Source organism: Mustela lutreola, chromosome 10, assembly GCF_030435805.1.
Source record: "Mustela lutreola isolate mMusLut2 chromosome 10, mMusLut2.pri, whole genome shotgun sequence".
Taxonomy (NCBI): Eukaryota; Metazoa; Chordata; class Mammalia; order Carnivora; family Mustelidae; genus Mustela; species Mustela lutreola.
The window spans coordinates 13,498,458-13,514,491 of NC_081299.1; the positions used below are offsets into that span (position 1 = coordinate 13,498,458).

The 16,034-nt window shown below is 43.9% G+C and overlaps 1 protein-coding gene across 7 annotated transcripts in view; it reads right to left on the minus strand.

Moving 5' to 3' along the window:
• Nucleotides 1-15,409, minus strand: part of UBR4 (ubiquitin protein ligase E3 component n-recognin 4) — a 135,456-nt gene extending 120,047 nt beyond the window's left edge. For all 7 annotated transcript variants that reach the window (XM_059137659.1, XM_059137654.1, XM_059137657.1 and 4 more), the window contains exons 1-10: nucleotides 15,176-15,409; nucleotides 7,802-7,899; nucleotides 6,232-6,335; nucleotides 5,316-5,445; nucleotides 5,064-5,203; nucleotides 4,246-4,348; nucleotides 4,010-4,151; nucleotides 3,727-3,851; nucleotides 697-821; nucleotides 50-109 (exon numbers count right to left, since the gene is read on the minus strand). In XM_059137659.1, the coding sequence (XP_058993642.1) occupies nucleotides 50-109; nucleotides 697-821; nucleotides 3,727-3,851; nucleotides 4,010-4,151; nucleotides 4,246-4,348; nucleotides 5,064-5,203; nucleotides 5,316-5,445; nucleotides 6,232-6,335; nucleotides 7,802-7,899; nucleotides 15,176-15,345 (1,197 nt within the window). In that variant the 5' untranslated portion in view covers nucleotides 15,346-15,409. The remainder of the gene's footprint in view (nucleotides 1-49; nucleotides 110-696; nucleotides 822-3,726; nucleotides 3,852-4,009; nucleotides 4,152-4,245; nucleotides 4,349-5,063; nucleotides 5,204-5,315; nucleotides 5,446-6,231; nucleotides 6,336-7,801; nucleotides 7,900-15,175) is intronic.
• Between the last annotated feature and the right edge of the window lie 625 nt (nucleotides 15,410-16,034).

Here is a 16,034-nt window from a genome sequence, read left to right on the forward strand (position 1 = left end):
AGATCTTACGAGCTATGAGACAGGAATGCAGCAGAGACATACTTCTTACCTCTCCACCAGCCCGCCGGGAGTTGCTGATCGCTTGTCCAATCATGTCATAGATTTCGAGCTGTCCAACATCAAACATACACAGAAAGAAATCTGAGCGAGCTGACTTAATTCATTACAAATTTTAATCCCACCCAAATTAATTTCACTTGGAGAATTTAATATCCTCCAGTCACTTTCTAATGACAGGACTCCATCACACTTTCCTGGACTTTCACATGGTGGTGACTCCTTGTTACACTCAGCTCACGGCTCACCTTCTCAGAGATGTCTCCCCCACACAACCTAAAGCAACACAGCCAGGCCCCCATCAGATCACAGCACCTCACAGGGACGCATCCTACACACCCACCATTCTGGGAGACTATCTCATGTACTGTAGGCCTCCGCTCAAAGTGCAGTGATGCACAGCAAGCCCTCAGCACACGTGCAGACTGAGTGACTCATCTTTCACAAGGTCCACTGCCACCACGATGACGCGGTACCTTCCGCAGAGCCAACCACGTGAATGCCCACCTCTCAGACCTGCTACCGAGGGGAAGGCTATGGAGAGGACTCCACATCCTTTCCTCTCCCCGGAAAGAGGGTAGACCTGGCACTACCTCCTCACTGAACGACGGGGGTCCCCGGTGCGGGGACCCAGCTTACACATTTCTGGACAATGGTAGCCGCATCGCTCTCATAGTCCTCTTCTTTGGAGCTCGTGGACCCCGTCCGCACCTGCTGGGCACTACCCACATGCAGGATGGCCATGCAAGTTGCCACACTCACACCTGGAGGAGGAGGGAAAGATGCACAGATTCCAATCATGGCACAGTCCCAGAAGTCCACCAAAACAGGAACAGAAAATACAACCTACCCCCCAAGCCATTCCATGATCTGACGACTGAGAGTAATGTCCACAAGAGCAAGACTAGACAGCATTACCATCCGGTCCAGCAATCACACTCCAGAGTATTTACCTGAACGAGCTGAACCCTTGCATCCACATCAAAACCTGCACATGAGCACTTCTTAGAGCTTTGACTGTAACTGCCAACAATGAGAAGCAACTGAGATGCTCTACCACGAACTATGGCACACCCACACAGAGAATATTATTCAGCAATAAAAAAGGGTGAGCGATCAAGTCATAAAAAAATCAGGGAGGAAACTTAAATGCGCACTCCAAGCAGAAGAAGCCAGCCTGTAAAGGCAACATAATATATAACTGATTCCAATTTTAGGGCACTCTGGCAAAGTTAAAACCATGGAGACAGTAAAAAGCTCAGTGGTTTCTGGCAGCGCAGGCAGGAGAGCAGGAGTACTAGGCGGAGCCCGGGGGGACTGCAGAGCAGCGAAACTACACTGTGTCACAGTGATGATAAGAACAGGACATTACACATTTGTCAAAACCCACAGAACCGCCTAACAAAAGGAAACCCTGACTTAAACAATGGACTTCAGATAATAGTATATCAAATACTGGGTTCATCATTATAACAGTTCATTACCTTAGTAATGCAATGCGTGAATAATTAAGGAAACAGTACTGGGAGAGAGGGTAGATAGGAACTCTGTATAACCTGCTCAACTTCTCTATAAACCTAAAACTGCTTTAAAAATAAAATCTAGGGCGCCCGGGTGGCTCAGTGGGTTAAGCCACTGCCTTCGGCTCAGGTCATGATCTCAGGGTCCTGGGATCGAGTCCCCCATCGGGCTCTCTGCTCGGCGGGGAGCCTGCTTCTCTCTCTCTCTCTCTCTCTCTCTGCCAGCCTCTCTACCTACCTGTGATCTCTCTCTGTCAAATAAATAAATAAAATCTTAAAAATAAAATAAAATAAAACCTATTAACTTTAAAACATCACAAAATGAGGGACGCCTGGGTGGCTCAGTTAGTTAAGCAGCTGCCTTCAGCTCAGGTCATGATCCCAGAGTCCTGGGATTGAGTCCCACATCGGGCTCCTTGCTCGGCGGGGAGCCTGCTTCTCCCTCTGCCTCTGCCTGCCATTCTGTCTGCCTGTGCTCGCTCTCTCCCCCCCCTCTCTGATCAATAAATAAAATCTTTAAAAAATAAATAAATAAAATATCACAAAATGATATCCCATTTATCCAAGATTATGTGGAAAAACATTCCATGTCTGGTGTTCCTCAAAGACACAAAGGCCAAATCCTTGTCTTTATGTCAAATCCCAGGCCATCAAATTTCAACAACCCACACCTGGGATCTTTAATCCAACTAAAAAATTTTAAGGACTCTTTAACCAATATTAACTAAGTATACAGATAGCCGTGTGATACTCAAGAAATTTCCTAAAAATTAAATAATCCCAACTTAAAATCTGCAAAAAATCAAGGACAGAGGATGAGGAAACGAGCACTGGAGACGAGCTAGGGGAGAACACATTTTCCCATGTACCTTTAGCTTTCCTGTTCCCCTGCTGCTGCCCGAGCTCAGGCTCTTATTGTGTCTTGCCTGAATGACTACAAAAATTCCTCCTAACAAAGCTTCCTGCCTCCAAATTTCCCCACACCAAAATATCCTGCACACTGCTGCTTGAATATAGCTCGCAATTTTCAGTGGTTTCTACTGTTTATAGGACTTGGTCCAAATGACTTAGACTGTGTTTCTAAGACCTCTGTGATTGTGTCCTCCTTCCTCTCTGGCTATACAATAACCACTAATCACATATTCTCTCCCTTCATCCCTTCCCTCCACACACTTATACAATATGTTCCCCCAAACTCTAGGATATTTTGAGTCCTGCTTCGGCCTCTACCTCCGGATAGCCAAGTTGCAATCCCACCTGCCCTACAGAACTCCTTCATTACTACTGCTTTACCCAATTTAAAGTGCCTTTCTCTTTATATCCCTTTTGCATCCAGATGTTCAAAATAAAGCTATTGAAAGAAAGTAGGGAGATGATCAACCTCAGCATTTATTGGTGTCCCCAAGGTCAGGTTGCCAAAGCTGTTCAAATCCTCACTCAAAGAACCAAGTAAACATCAGAAATTGGCATACCTTCTAAGACATACAGGACTACAGTATTTAAAACCAAGGATCAGTGAATTGGATTAAAAAGTCCCTGTCACAGCAACTTAAAAGAGAGCGAACACCAGCTGTCAAACCCCACTCTCAAGGCAGCATGAGCAACAGGAAGAAAGGGAAATTTGGGGGAGCATGAAGGGTAACATCTGCTGTGTTGATCAATATAAACGGATACCACCTGTTCTGTAAAGGCTTCCCGAGACTTGCTCCCACAGCAAGACTCCATCTCTCCCTTCTTTGTGCACCCAACTACTTTACATTTCTCTTATTGCCTTTATCACCCCCTACTATATATTATTCCATGTGGTCCTAACTGTTCTCGATAAAGGCTCCTTGAAGGCATGATTACATACTGTTTATCTCAAAATCCCAACAGCACTTGGCATTTTGCTTTCCATACAGCAGATATTTACTATCTGCATATACTATGAAAGCAAATATGCACATCACATGCCAACAGTTGTGCAACAGCAGTATCATTCACAGGATTCACATGGAGACCTTTCACCTAGATGAGACAGCAGATGATCCTCAGGGATAAGGACTCAAGGAAAGGGAAGAGAGAAGAGCACGCAGGGTGATCTCACGGCTTCCAGAAAGTATACTTGCACTGAACTAAGAAAATGAGATCAGACATCACAACCCCTCACCTGCATACAGACAACTTAGGCTGAGGACTGTCACATCTTGCAGACGAGAAGGATTGAGAGGTTCCAACACGGGGAGAGAGAGGGTATCCAATGCCATGGTTACATCAATCACCAGTGAATGAAAACTACAACATGACAGAGAAGGAGGTTAACCAAAGTGTCTCCTTGAATCCCTTGCTTCTATAATCTGATAATTAAAGAAAGTTAGCGTGCCATAAACAACTACCCAGTTTCTCTCGAGAGCAGCTTTAGAAGGTAAAGCACACATCCCGGAGCACCTTACCCATTCCGAACAGCAGTGGCATCTGCTACTGTGGCCGGCATGATGAAGAAAGAATTGGCCAACACTGCATCTTGAAACCGATTGATGTAGCGCAGGAAATAGGGCAGGTTCAAACACACGCGCAGGAGCTTCTCGGAGCCACCTGCATTAATGACAAGGCTCGACCTTACAATTCCATTTAACGGAATTTTTGAAAGCAGAGAAACCAGCTTTATGACCACAATTAAGAGTCTTACCAAGCTCTTGAAGACTAGCCACATTCTGAGCTATAAACACATTCTTGGTTTTGATAGCAGAGGCTTGATCTGTGGATGACTGCTCATCATTTTCCCCTTCAGCCTGAAGAGAAACAAAGGATGTGAAAGGCCTATCATGGTATTATCACCTGCTGACAAAGGCCCTACAGTTCAGAATCTAAGCAAGAGCCCAAACCAAGCAGAAGGTCTATGGATACTCTTGAGAATTCCCAGTTAATGAGGAGGGGAATCCCTCACTAATGTTAGGGAAAATATTAGTTATTTTCCCAAGAGGAGGAGAAAAATATAGAGCTTGAAGATACATATATTCTACAATTAATAGAGAGTGTGATGCCTTTTACAGAAAACTATATGTGTCTTTTATATCTGTTTATTTGCATTAAGAAATTTTAGAAGAATGATCATCAAAATAATATCAACAGTAGAGGGGCGCCTGGGTGGCTCAGTGGGTTAAAGCCTCTGCCTTCAGGTCAGGTCATGATCCTAAGGGTTCTGGAATCAAGCCCCAGGTCAGGCTCTCTGCTCAGCGGGGAGCCTGCTTCCTCCTCTCTCTCTGCCTACCTCTCTGCCTGCTTGTGATCTCTGTCAAATAAATAAATAAAATTTAAAAAAAATATATTTACAGTAGAAAGAAAATCACCTCATTTTTTCTTTTTGGTTTGTATTCTTCTATTTCTTTCTACCCTATGCAAATACATCATTTTACATCACAAATATCAGATACAATTATTACTTTTTTCTAGTATTATCATCTTAAAAGCTCCAAGGGATGAGGATGTTTGGGTAGAGTAACTCACCGGAGTCTGTGGACCCATGGGTGGTGATGCTACAGTTCTAGGGTTGAAAACCGACGTCAACTGATTCAAAAAATTCATCTGTACCTCCTTCTGTCTCAGCTCTGGGCTTACAGGTGAGGCCAGTTCTTTTTGATCTTCCACTGTAAATATAAAACCAAAACCAAGGATGAGCAGAGAGCCACTAGAAGCCAAAGCAGGAAAAGTTGGCCAAGGAAGTAGTCAAAGAACTGGGTCTGGCAAGTGAAGGCTCACCGTCTGAGAGAGTCTTCACCGTTTGTGGCAGCTTGGCTGATTTCATCATTGCTGTGAACGTGATAATTTCAGTCCTGTCTAGTCTACTACAGCCAGTACACAGGCCCTTGATGAGGAGAATCAAGTGTTTCTAAAAAGAAAACAAAGTCAAATATGTCTTTCAGAAGATACTACTCTTTTGGGACTTCTCACTGGCACAGGGCCAAATTCAGGTTCATATCAAGAACTGAAATCAGGGAAAACACTAAAGCGGAGATCACAAGCTGATGGTCCTCAAACCCTATCTGGTTTGCAAATTCGTCGGACTATGCTCACAGTGTGGTTGTTGGATTGTTATTTTTATACTTGAAGTTACATTAACTTTTTAAAACATGGAAGGTTCAACAGACAAATCCAGATTTCTTATCTTTCTCAATAATTCACAAGATACAGCAACTGAGTCTCCACCGCTATCTGGCAACGACTGACTGGAGCTGCAGTGATTGGCCCTTTACAGCTGGGTTGGGCACCCTTCTCAACTGGCACACTTCAGCCGTTTTATGTTATGTGCCTGACCCCTGGGAACATGGAAGCTTGCGATCATTGCAAAATCCTCTGCAGCCTCTATACCAGAGGCTGGTGAACCACAGCTCCAATTCAGCCCACTGTCTGCTTTTGTAAATTAAGTTTACTGAACCACAGCTATGCTTTTTCATTTATGTATTGTCTGTGGCTGCTTTCATACTACAAAGACAGAGTTTAAAAGACAGAGATTAGTTGCAAAAGGGACCAAATGGTCAGCAAATTGTTCACTATCTGGCCTGTTAGAGGAAAAGTTCACCAACCCCTGCTCTATACCACCCTTCCTCCATCATGCCACTAGTGTGTCAGAGTCCTACCTCAAAATAAGGGCCACAAATGAACCCATCACTCTCACCTGGGACACGGCACAAGCCTCATCTGGATTCTCCAAACGCAGGAGAGAAAACTCAATCAGGACTTTACAGGCTGCTGCCACCGACTGAAGCTGGTTCCGGGGAACTGAGAAAGAAATGGACTTGACTTAACCTCAGACCGCCACAGCTTGGTCAGCCTCATGGCTAGCACATCAAACCAGACAACTCCCAAGCTCTGTGTCCAGCTTCCCAGCACCATTCCATAACAAAAATCATTCAGAACCAACAATCCAAGGGCCAAACAAAGGCATCCTGGCACTGATACCATCCACTGCTTCTAGATCAATCTATCTCACATTTACTGGAAATTCATTATAATAGGAAATACAACACACTAAGTACCAAACACTTCACATATATTAACCCACTGAATCCTTAAACCAACATTTTGAGTAGGTACTATTGTTACCCCCTCCCCCTCTTTTTTCATAACAGATAGGGAAATTACACCATAGAGAGGTTAAATGACTTGCCCAAAGTCACAGGGCTAGAATCAAATCCAGGAAGTCTGGTTCTTGAGTTCAAGCTCTTAACTAGTAGAATATACTACTTCCCCTTTCCCATAGGTTCTAAATGTCTTTTACAAGAGGTTTCCTACACAAAATTTCTTCACGCTAAAAATGATTCCTCCACCAGTAACCAGTGGTGCTAATAAACACCACAGCACACAACAGTTACCCAGCAACCTTTAACTTCCTTTCATTTTACTTGCTTAGCAAACTATTTAAGTAAATAATTCAAATTCTTCAGAACTCTGTTAGAGGTTTTTTTTTTTTTCTTAAGGACTTTTTTTTAAAATAAGTAAAAATGTAAAAATGCAGAAATAGCAGAAAATAAGAATTTGGGACGCCTGGGTGGCTCAGTTGGTTGAGCAGCTGCCTTCAGCTCAGGTCATGATCCCAGCGTCCTGGGATCAAGTCCCACATCGGGCTCCTTGCTCTGCAGGGAGCCTGCTTCTCCCTCTGACTCTGCCTCCACTCTGCCTGTGCTCGCTCTCGCTCGCTCTCTCTCTGACAAATAAATAAATAAAATCTTTAAAAAAAAAAAAAAAAAAAAAGAAAATAAGAATTTAAAAAAAAAGTTTAAAAGATGGGGAACTGAAATTGAAATCCCTTGACATACTAGAGAATACAAAAGGAGAATTTACTTTCTTACCAAAACCAAATAAATAGTGCCTTCATCAGTGGCATCCGAACCTCAAGCTGGTATCCGCCCATCCCCCCTCAACCCCCAGAAATTAACACACTAGTAATTACATGTGTATGTATGAAACCAATAAAATGCTTTTGATTAAGAAGGTATGGTTTAACTTAATAGATTACAAAGCAGACATCCAAACCAAGTACTCTGCAAATCCCTCTTGGTTGGCCTATGTAAAGGAACTTCCAGAGCCTTATCAGACTGACAGTGGTCTCCACTGCTGGGTGAACAGGTTAGGAGTGTTAAAACAGACTTCGTTAACAACCTGTTCAGAGACCTGCAAAGAGAAGACACAACTGTACCCCACATCCCAAAGCCCTCAGAAGGGAGTGACAAGCATGGAATACTCACTGAGGCTGCAAACTGTTGTGATATAGTGTGTGGAAAGTGCAACAAAAGAGGAGTAGAAGGGCTCGTACTGCTTCTCATGGTGCAGGATTTCGGATTCACTGCAAAGAAAATAATTCAGCTAGTATTTACTTAGTGTTTCCTATCCGCCAGACACCCTACCCCTTCACAGGCATTACGGTCCTTACAGCAGCCCCATCTGGGAGGCACTATTACCATCCCTATGTTCAAGATTGAGAAAGGGAAGCTCAGCAAATTGAAAGTAAGCACCTTGTTCAAGGTGTGTCAGGCTTAAGGAGTAGCAAAGGCTAATAGGCAGGAATCATTTTCATACTCACTTAGAATTGAAGAAGTAGGAAGTTAAAACATAGCAGGATGCCAATTTGTCTTATATTACTGGTTGCCAAAGACCAAAAGCTAGTAATATTATGTGCTGACCAAAAAGGAGTAGACCAAGAACACTCAAAATACTGCTAATGGGAATACAGGTCATCATAACCCATTTTGAAGACCAAACAAGACCAGTCCATAATGCAAGAATCAACAGTTCAGGGAAAAATCACCTGATTAATGTTAAAACCCAAAACTCACCAGGTACCAGAGCTCCCATGTTTCCCCACGCCCTCCTATCTCCAACCAGGACACAGGTAGATCACAACAAATTCAGGGATTTTAACCATATCCCTTATCCTGAGCTGAGGAAATGCCCTCTTCTATGAAAATCTGGAGCCCGTAAATCTTAAAACTATACATTTATGTAATTCTAGCAAATCAGATGCTAATCCACAACCCATGAAACAAGAAGACAATGAAAACAAAAGAAAACAAAACGTATCTTATTAAACGGAAAGAACGAAAGAACAGAAGGCTGTGGCTAAACAGCTTCTTCAGTGAGTTAATTCTCCAGCCAGTATCAGACTCTGAAGGGAAATGTACACAGTCAGGACTCTATCCCCTTGCCAAATCAACGTAAGAGCCAAAAAGAGAAGTTCAATACTGGGGAGGTGCCGGTGTGAGTGATGAATCACCTCAAATAGCACGTACGAGTCTGGCATTGCAAACACTCTGCTATGTGGGAATTTATCTAGGATAAATGGGGATTTATCAAAGATCAGTTCCTTATCTCAGAATAACTGCTTCACCAAGAAAAAATATTTATGGAGCATCTATGATGTGTAAGGGCTTTCCTGCCCACCAAGGATTTCTACTTGTCAGGTGGACAAAAAAAGAGGAAACAGAAACCTTTAAACACTTGTAATGCTCAACTTCGTGGCCATCATACTGGTAGAGGTCATATCCTACTCAGCAGAAAACTTCTACTAAATCCCCTCTTCTACCTCATACACTTAGCTGTTCTTTCACTTTCGTCCTTGTATTTTCTTAGTCATTGTTCTAAGGTTTCCCCACCCTGTAATTTGAAGTATTTTAATGAGTCATTTACCTTCTGTTTTATTTCAAAAGTTCAGAGCTGCTTATCCCCGTTTTCTTTAGCTGAACAGGCTTACTAGAACTAAGAGAAAAACTACCCACCCAAAGGATGAACTTACTCTGTTGTTTTCATTTCCATTCAGATAATGAAATACATCCATAATACAAGAATAAACTCATTTAACTGGCTGGTTCAATGTTGACCCTTTGTGATTTTCCTGCTCTAGAAATGCACAACTGCCTTATTCCAATTAAAAAAAAAAAACAACAACAACACAAGAATGTACTTTGAGGAAAGATGGACATTGGCATGCAAAAAACTGGAGCACTCCCAAGCTCCACTTACAGTTTGCTTAGGGCAACTAAGGAGAAACATGGGGAAATTAATTTGAAAAGACTTGAAGGAGGGAGTAGGACATGTGGACATGTGGCCCAAAGGACATTATCATATCTCTTGATTTTAAAGAAACAAGTGTGTATGAGTAGTCTAATAACTTGCTGCCACCCTCATTCCCCAATAATCTGAAAAACACCAAGATACCAGAAGACTCAAAGAAATGGAAAAAATGGGACAAAGGGCAAGAAGTTAGGTAGGAAAGGGGAGGAATGAAGAACTGCAGGCAAATATAACAAAGAGAAAGGAAAATAAGACTTATAGGTAAAAATATCTCTCTCCTCTGGGTGGTCGGCTATCTTCCTCAGACATCTGCTTCTTCTAATAAACATTCCAACCACAACACCGCTGGGGTTGAAACACTCCTGAAAAACAGGGAATCTGAAACGCTTATATCCCATACAAAAAAAATGTGAGGCAGAGAACAAAGGGAAACAGCAGCTAGCAGTCTGGTCACAGAAATCTAATTTGACATCTAAGTAAAAAATAACTGGCTCAGGTCTGGAAATCTCTAGCTTTTTTCAGGAAGAGGTGAAATGCCAAGAGGACAAAATAAAAGACCACAGACTCACCTTCCTTCTCCCCCTCAGACACCATACTATCTACATCTTTTTTCTAAACTATGGAAACTCCACACACCCCTTTCCCTTCATCAAAGTCATAAACTCCCAAGAACAGAATCCACTATGCCTGTTTCATGACAGGATCAGGAAACAAGTAAGCATAATGAATACAATTTAAGAATAACAGCATTAAAAAATATATGCTTACTGAACATCTGTATGTATGTCAGAGTACCACACATTTAACCAAAGAACTAAAAGCTTTCCGGCACCTCCTTCCCTCTTGACAAACCTGTGGTGAACGTACAATAAGACATTAGGACTAATCTCACAATTACACGCTATCATTTGGTGGCAAGCATTTTTTTTCCTGTAGGTCAATCATGAACTTCTGTCCTATAGCCTGGCAGAAGCTTGACACCAGTGTATCCCTTTCTCCCTTTCAAGAGATTTAGGAAACGACAAAACACTATCTAATAGAGATTTTGTAATAGCTTCCGCCTTCCCAAGTAGGTCTCTCTGGCCTAAATTTTATCTAATACCTGGGAGGCAGAGACTGAAAGAGACATCATTAAGAGGCCAGGACAGCCTAGGAAGGGCTGGCTCATGGGAAACGGACTTTTTGTTTTTTTTTTTTTTGGTAACTTATGAAAGGTCAAAGTATTCAATGACAATCATGGTCACCAACATATCTCACACAGAGTTATGAAAGGAAGACAGGACCTTAAAATACAAGGTTACAGGGACGCCTGGGTGGCTCAGTTGGTTGGACGACTGCCTTCGGCTCAGGTCATGATCCCGGAGTCCCGGGATCCAGTCCCGCATCGGGCTCCCAGCTCATGGGGAGTCTGCTTCGCTCTCTGACCTTCTCCTCGCTCATGCTCTCTCTCACTGTCTCTCTCTCAAGTAAATAAATAAAATCTTAAAAAAAAAAAAAAATACAAGGTTACAGGGGCGCCTGGGTGGCTCAGTGGGTTAAGCCGCTGCCTTCGGCTCAGGTCATGATCTCAGGGTCCTGGGATCGAGTCCCGCATCGGGCTCTCTGCTCAGCAGGGAGCCTGCTTCCTCCTCTCTCTCTCTCTCTGCCTGCCTCTCTGCCTACTTGTGATCTCTCTCTGTCAAATAAATAAATAAAATCTTTAAAAAAAAAAAAAATACAAGGTTACATTCAACAATTATACTAACTAATCCCAAATATGGCACGTGTTCCACTGAGCTTATTCTAGCTCCATTTCTGGTCTGGAAAAGTAAAAGCACTGTAAAGATTTTCAATCCTTACTATTAAAACAAATGCTAGCAAAAGGCAGTAGAAATGAAAATAAATGTCTTGTTAAGTAAACTCAGGTATGTTTTTCTTTTAAAAATCAAAGGACACTTTTGAAATATGTTTCCCAGTTTACCCATACAAATCTATTCCCCCTTTGTTTCACAGCTGGTTACGAAGTCAAACTTAATTAACAGGATCTAGACCTAGACATTGTTATCTACCTCTTCTTCAAACCCAAAGTTCAATTCCAACTATAAAGGTATGAAAGACTAGAGATGGCAAGTGGGATGGGGGAGCACGGAGGAGTCTCAGGGCAAATCATCGTCTCCAGTGGTTAAATAGGGAGGAATTCAATGGATGAGCGGGCTGTCACACAGGAAGGAAGAACTGGCAAAGATGGAGTCAGGACATCTAAAAGGGAAGCAGAGAATAGCAGATTCCAACAGAAAAACGGGTCTCTGGAGGCAAGGGAGGGAAACATGGATGGCAGTCATGACAACAGAAAGGGGACCCCAAATGAGAGCAGCAATTCCAGAAGGAGCAGCCTAGGCACCTAATAACCCTTTGATTACCTACGAAACAAAGCCCACCACAGCATCTGTACAGTGATGGCTCTGATCTGGCCCTATAATCCATGGCAATAACTTTATATTCAAGAAATACTTCCACAATTCTGACACCTTCATTTCATTTTTTTTTTAAAGATTTTATTTATTGGGGCACCTGGGTGGCTTAGTCAGTTAAGTGTCTGTCTTTGGCTCAGGTCAAGATCCCAGGGTCCTGGAATGGAACCCACATCAGGCTCCTGCTTCTCCCTCTCCTAGAGCTGCTCCCCCTGCTTGTGCTCTCTCACTCTCACTGCCAAATAAATAAAATCTTCATTAAAAATTTTTTTTAAATAAAGACTTTATTTATTTATTTAGAGAGTGCAGGTGCAAGCAGGGAGGGCAGAGAGAGAGAATCTCAAGCAGACTCTGCGCTGAACTTCATCTCACCACCAGATCATGACCTGAGCTGAAATCAAGAGTCGGATGTTTAACCAATGGAGATACCACAGCGCCCCTCATTTTTTTTTTTTTTTTGAAAGGCAAAAACTTATGAGAAACAGAATAGTAGGGTATTAACTTCTGCTCTAAACCAGGGTCTGGCACTGGTTTTGTAACAGCCCATATTTAAGAATGGGTTCTTATCTAAGAATGTTTATTTGGCTGAAAAATAACTGTTAAAACCATTTTGTGACATATAAATATATGAAATTCACATTTTAGTGTCTACTAATATGTGAACACAGCCACACCCATTCACTTACATCTTGTGCTAAGGCTGCTTTTGCTATACAATGACTGAGTTGACTAATACACACAGAGAATGTACAGCCTGCAAATATTTACTCTCTGGCCCTTTCAAAAAAAAAAGAAGGCATGCCGACCTCTGCTCTACACCAAACTGAACACTAGTAGGTTTGGTTGTTTTTTACTGTAAACAACTTGTAAACCAAGTATTCTGAAAACTTTTCTTAGGATGATATTCCTCTCAGAGACCCTAAAGAGGACATAGAACCACCTTTCCAAGTAAACTGAGCAACAAAACCGGAAGCAAGACTCCAGGGATACTGCCTTACAATAAAAGCTTTTGTTAGTAAACATCCATTAGCTTGGATATCTTTCCTAAATTGTGAAGAGAGTTCTTACTTCTGTCTACAAACAGAGAAAACTCTTGATTACCTTAGGGTGCACGAGGGGGCACTGTCACTTGACAAAATTCAATCCTAGTTTGATATATTCGGTTTTGGCTCCTTCTACAAGCTTGACAGAGTTGCTAAACCATTATTGTTTTAAAAAGACAGATCCGGAATACCGGATGAATGGGAGGGTGTCACGTCCATAAAAACATAAAAGCAGGGGCACCTGGGTGGCTCAGTGGGTTAAAGCCTCTGCCTTCAGTTTGGGTTACGATCCCAGGGTCCCGGGATAGAGCCCCACATCGGACTATCTGCTCAGCAGGGAGCGTGCTTCCCCCTTTCTCTCCCCCTGCCTCTCTATTTGTGATCTCTGTCTGTCAAATAAATAAATAAATAAATAAATAAATTTTTTTAAAGCCACACACATAAAAGCAGGGGCAGCTGGCTGGCTTAGTGGGGCATGCAAATATTGATCTTGGGTTTGAGAATTCGAGCCCCACATTGGGTGTGGAAATAACTTAAAAATAAAATCTTTGGGGGCGCCTGGGTGGCTCAGTGGGTTGAGCCGCTGCCTTCGGCTCAGGTCATGATCTCGGGGTCCTGGGATCGAGTCCCGCGTCAGGCTCTCTGCTCGGCAGGGAGCCTGCTTCCTCCTCTCTCTCTGCCTGCCTCTCTGCCTACTTGTGATCTCTGTCAAATCCATAAATAAAATCTTAAAAAAAAAAAAAATCTTTGAAATAAATAAATAAATAAATACAAATATTTTAGAGTGGTATATCATCCATTACAAGTCACATGATGAGTATAATGTAGGAAAAATACCGCCAAGCCAAATGTTTAAAACAGTTAAAAAAGAGGCCACCTAACTTGAATGCAGTATCTTGATACTTGCTTACATCTTTAAAATATTCCGGGCTTAATAATTAGATAGGAAAATCCATCTGTAAAGTTAACAGTAAAATTACCAAACCCGGCCATTATTTTATTATAACTTAAAAAAAAAAAAAACTTCATCCAAAGCATCACAAACCTAACAACAGGCATCGCAATAAACAATCTGTCAAGTCATGGGCCTTCCTTAGTAATAAAGAGCAGTTTCTAACCTTCTGGATGACATTAAGATATACCCTTGCTGGCAAGAGGCTAAAATGACCCAATCAGCAACTGCAGATTGTTGAAGGTTTGACTAGCAAAATAAAAGTGAGGCTCCCTTTAAAAGCACGTCTAACCATTAAACCAATGAAAGACTCCTCTGAGCGATGTTAAGTCAGGAAAACACGGGCATCCTGATACCATGGCCTTGTTGAACACAACGATCACAATCTAAGAACCCTGGACAAAATGACGAAGCGATTTAATACCAAACCAATAAATGACCCCGTTTTTAAGAGCCTGAAGATGATTTTGAGAGGGAGCGCGCGCGCAAGCGAGGGCACTGTTTCTGTGGGAAAATGACCTCAGACGAACACTGAAATGGTCTCATCAAAGACCGTTACAGTAGCAACATACAGTAAGTGCAACCTGAAAACAAAAGTCCTGAGTGGTCACTAGTGGCTTCAACCACAGAAACAGCACGTGCCCCCAGTGATTACAGCGCCACGGGAAGACCGTTATTAAATTATGCGGCACATCTCCAATTTAAACCCCGGGCTCCGCTCCGGCCCAGGCCAGGGGGATGAGTGCGGGCAAGAAATGCAAACTCATCAATGCTATGACCTTAACACAGGGGGCAGCCCCGGGGACATTCCCCGAAGAGCGCGAAGCGTCCCGAAGTCACTCCCAAACGGGTCCAGCCACGCCCTCTGAAGAGGGCGTCTTCAAAAGTTTTCCTCGGAAGGGAAATCGAGGCACGATAATTTACATGGACCGGAGGAAGGAGCCCTGGACAAGCCCTCGTCCGCCTGGATCGGGGAGCCCCGAAGCCGGGGCTGGAGCGGGGGGGCGCCCAGCAGCAGAAGGCAGCCCTGGAAGCGGGGCCAGACTATCCGGCACGACCTCCCCTCCCCCTCTCTGCGCCCGCCTCGCCGGGGCCGCCGCCCGGTACCTCTCGATGACTGAGGCCACCAGCTGCGGCAACTCCTTCATCTCGAAGGCTGAATAGGACGCAGACAGCAGGGGCCGAACCGCCACCTCCCAGCCCGGGGTTGTGTCAGCCCCCGTCGCCGGGGCCCCGGGCGCCGGCGCCGCCGCCTCTTCGCCGCCGCTCGTCGCCATCTTCCGTCGTACTACTGCGGCTCCCTTCGGGGGCTTGCCACCGGCCCAGCGCCGCCTCCCGGGAGGGGGCGGAAGTGACGCAACCCGTGTGTCAGACTGTGCGACGCAGTCGCAGAGCAAAACACGCGACGCTCAGGGCGACCTCCCTCAGCTCTCAGGAGAAAGGCTGCACCGCGCGGAGGCGAGCCGGAGGAACTGCGCCTGCGCAAAATTTACGCCTTAGTAGGAGGCGGGGGTGGAGGGGCCGGGGGCGGTAATGCCCGCGCCTGCGCGCTGGGAGTCGTTCCTGTTAGTAGGAGCGAAGTGGCTCCGGGGCATGGGGGAAAGGTGAGTTGGAGATTTGGTTGAAGTTAGCAAGACCAGGACAGCGGAACAGGCTATGCATCTGCGGATATAGTGGCCCCGACCGGAGACTGCTAAGGACGAGAGTCTGATCACTCACCCGCTTGCTTCCCTCCCGAATGTCCCCCACAAAGTGATACGACAGTGCTACTTAGTCTACTAAACTTTCTGCTCCCCGCGCCACCTCTCGCTGTTACTAGTCCCAAATCCCTGTTGTGTTTTGATTACCCTCACTAATAATATTACCAGCTCGCATGTTACATCGCTCTGTGCATGTAACGGATATCATTAAAGCCAGGTTTTCCTCCAAGAATAGCCTTGACGGCATTCTTTCCCTAATGCAAAAT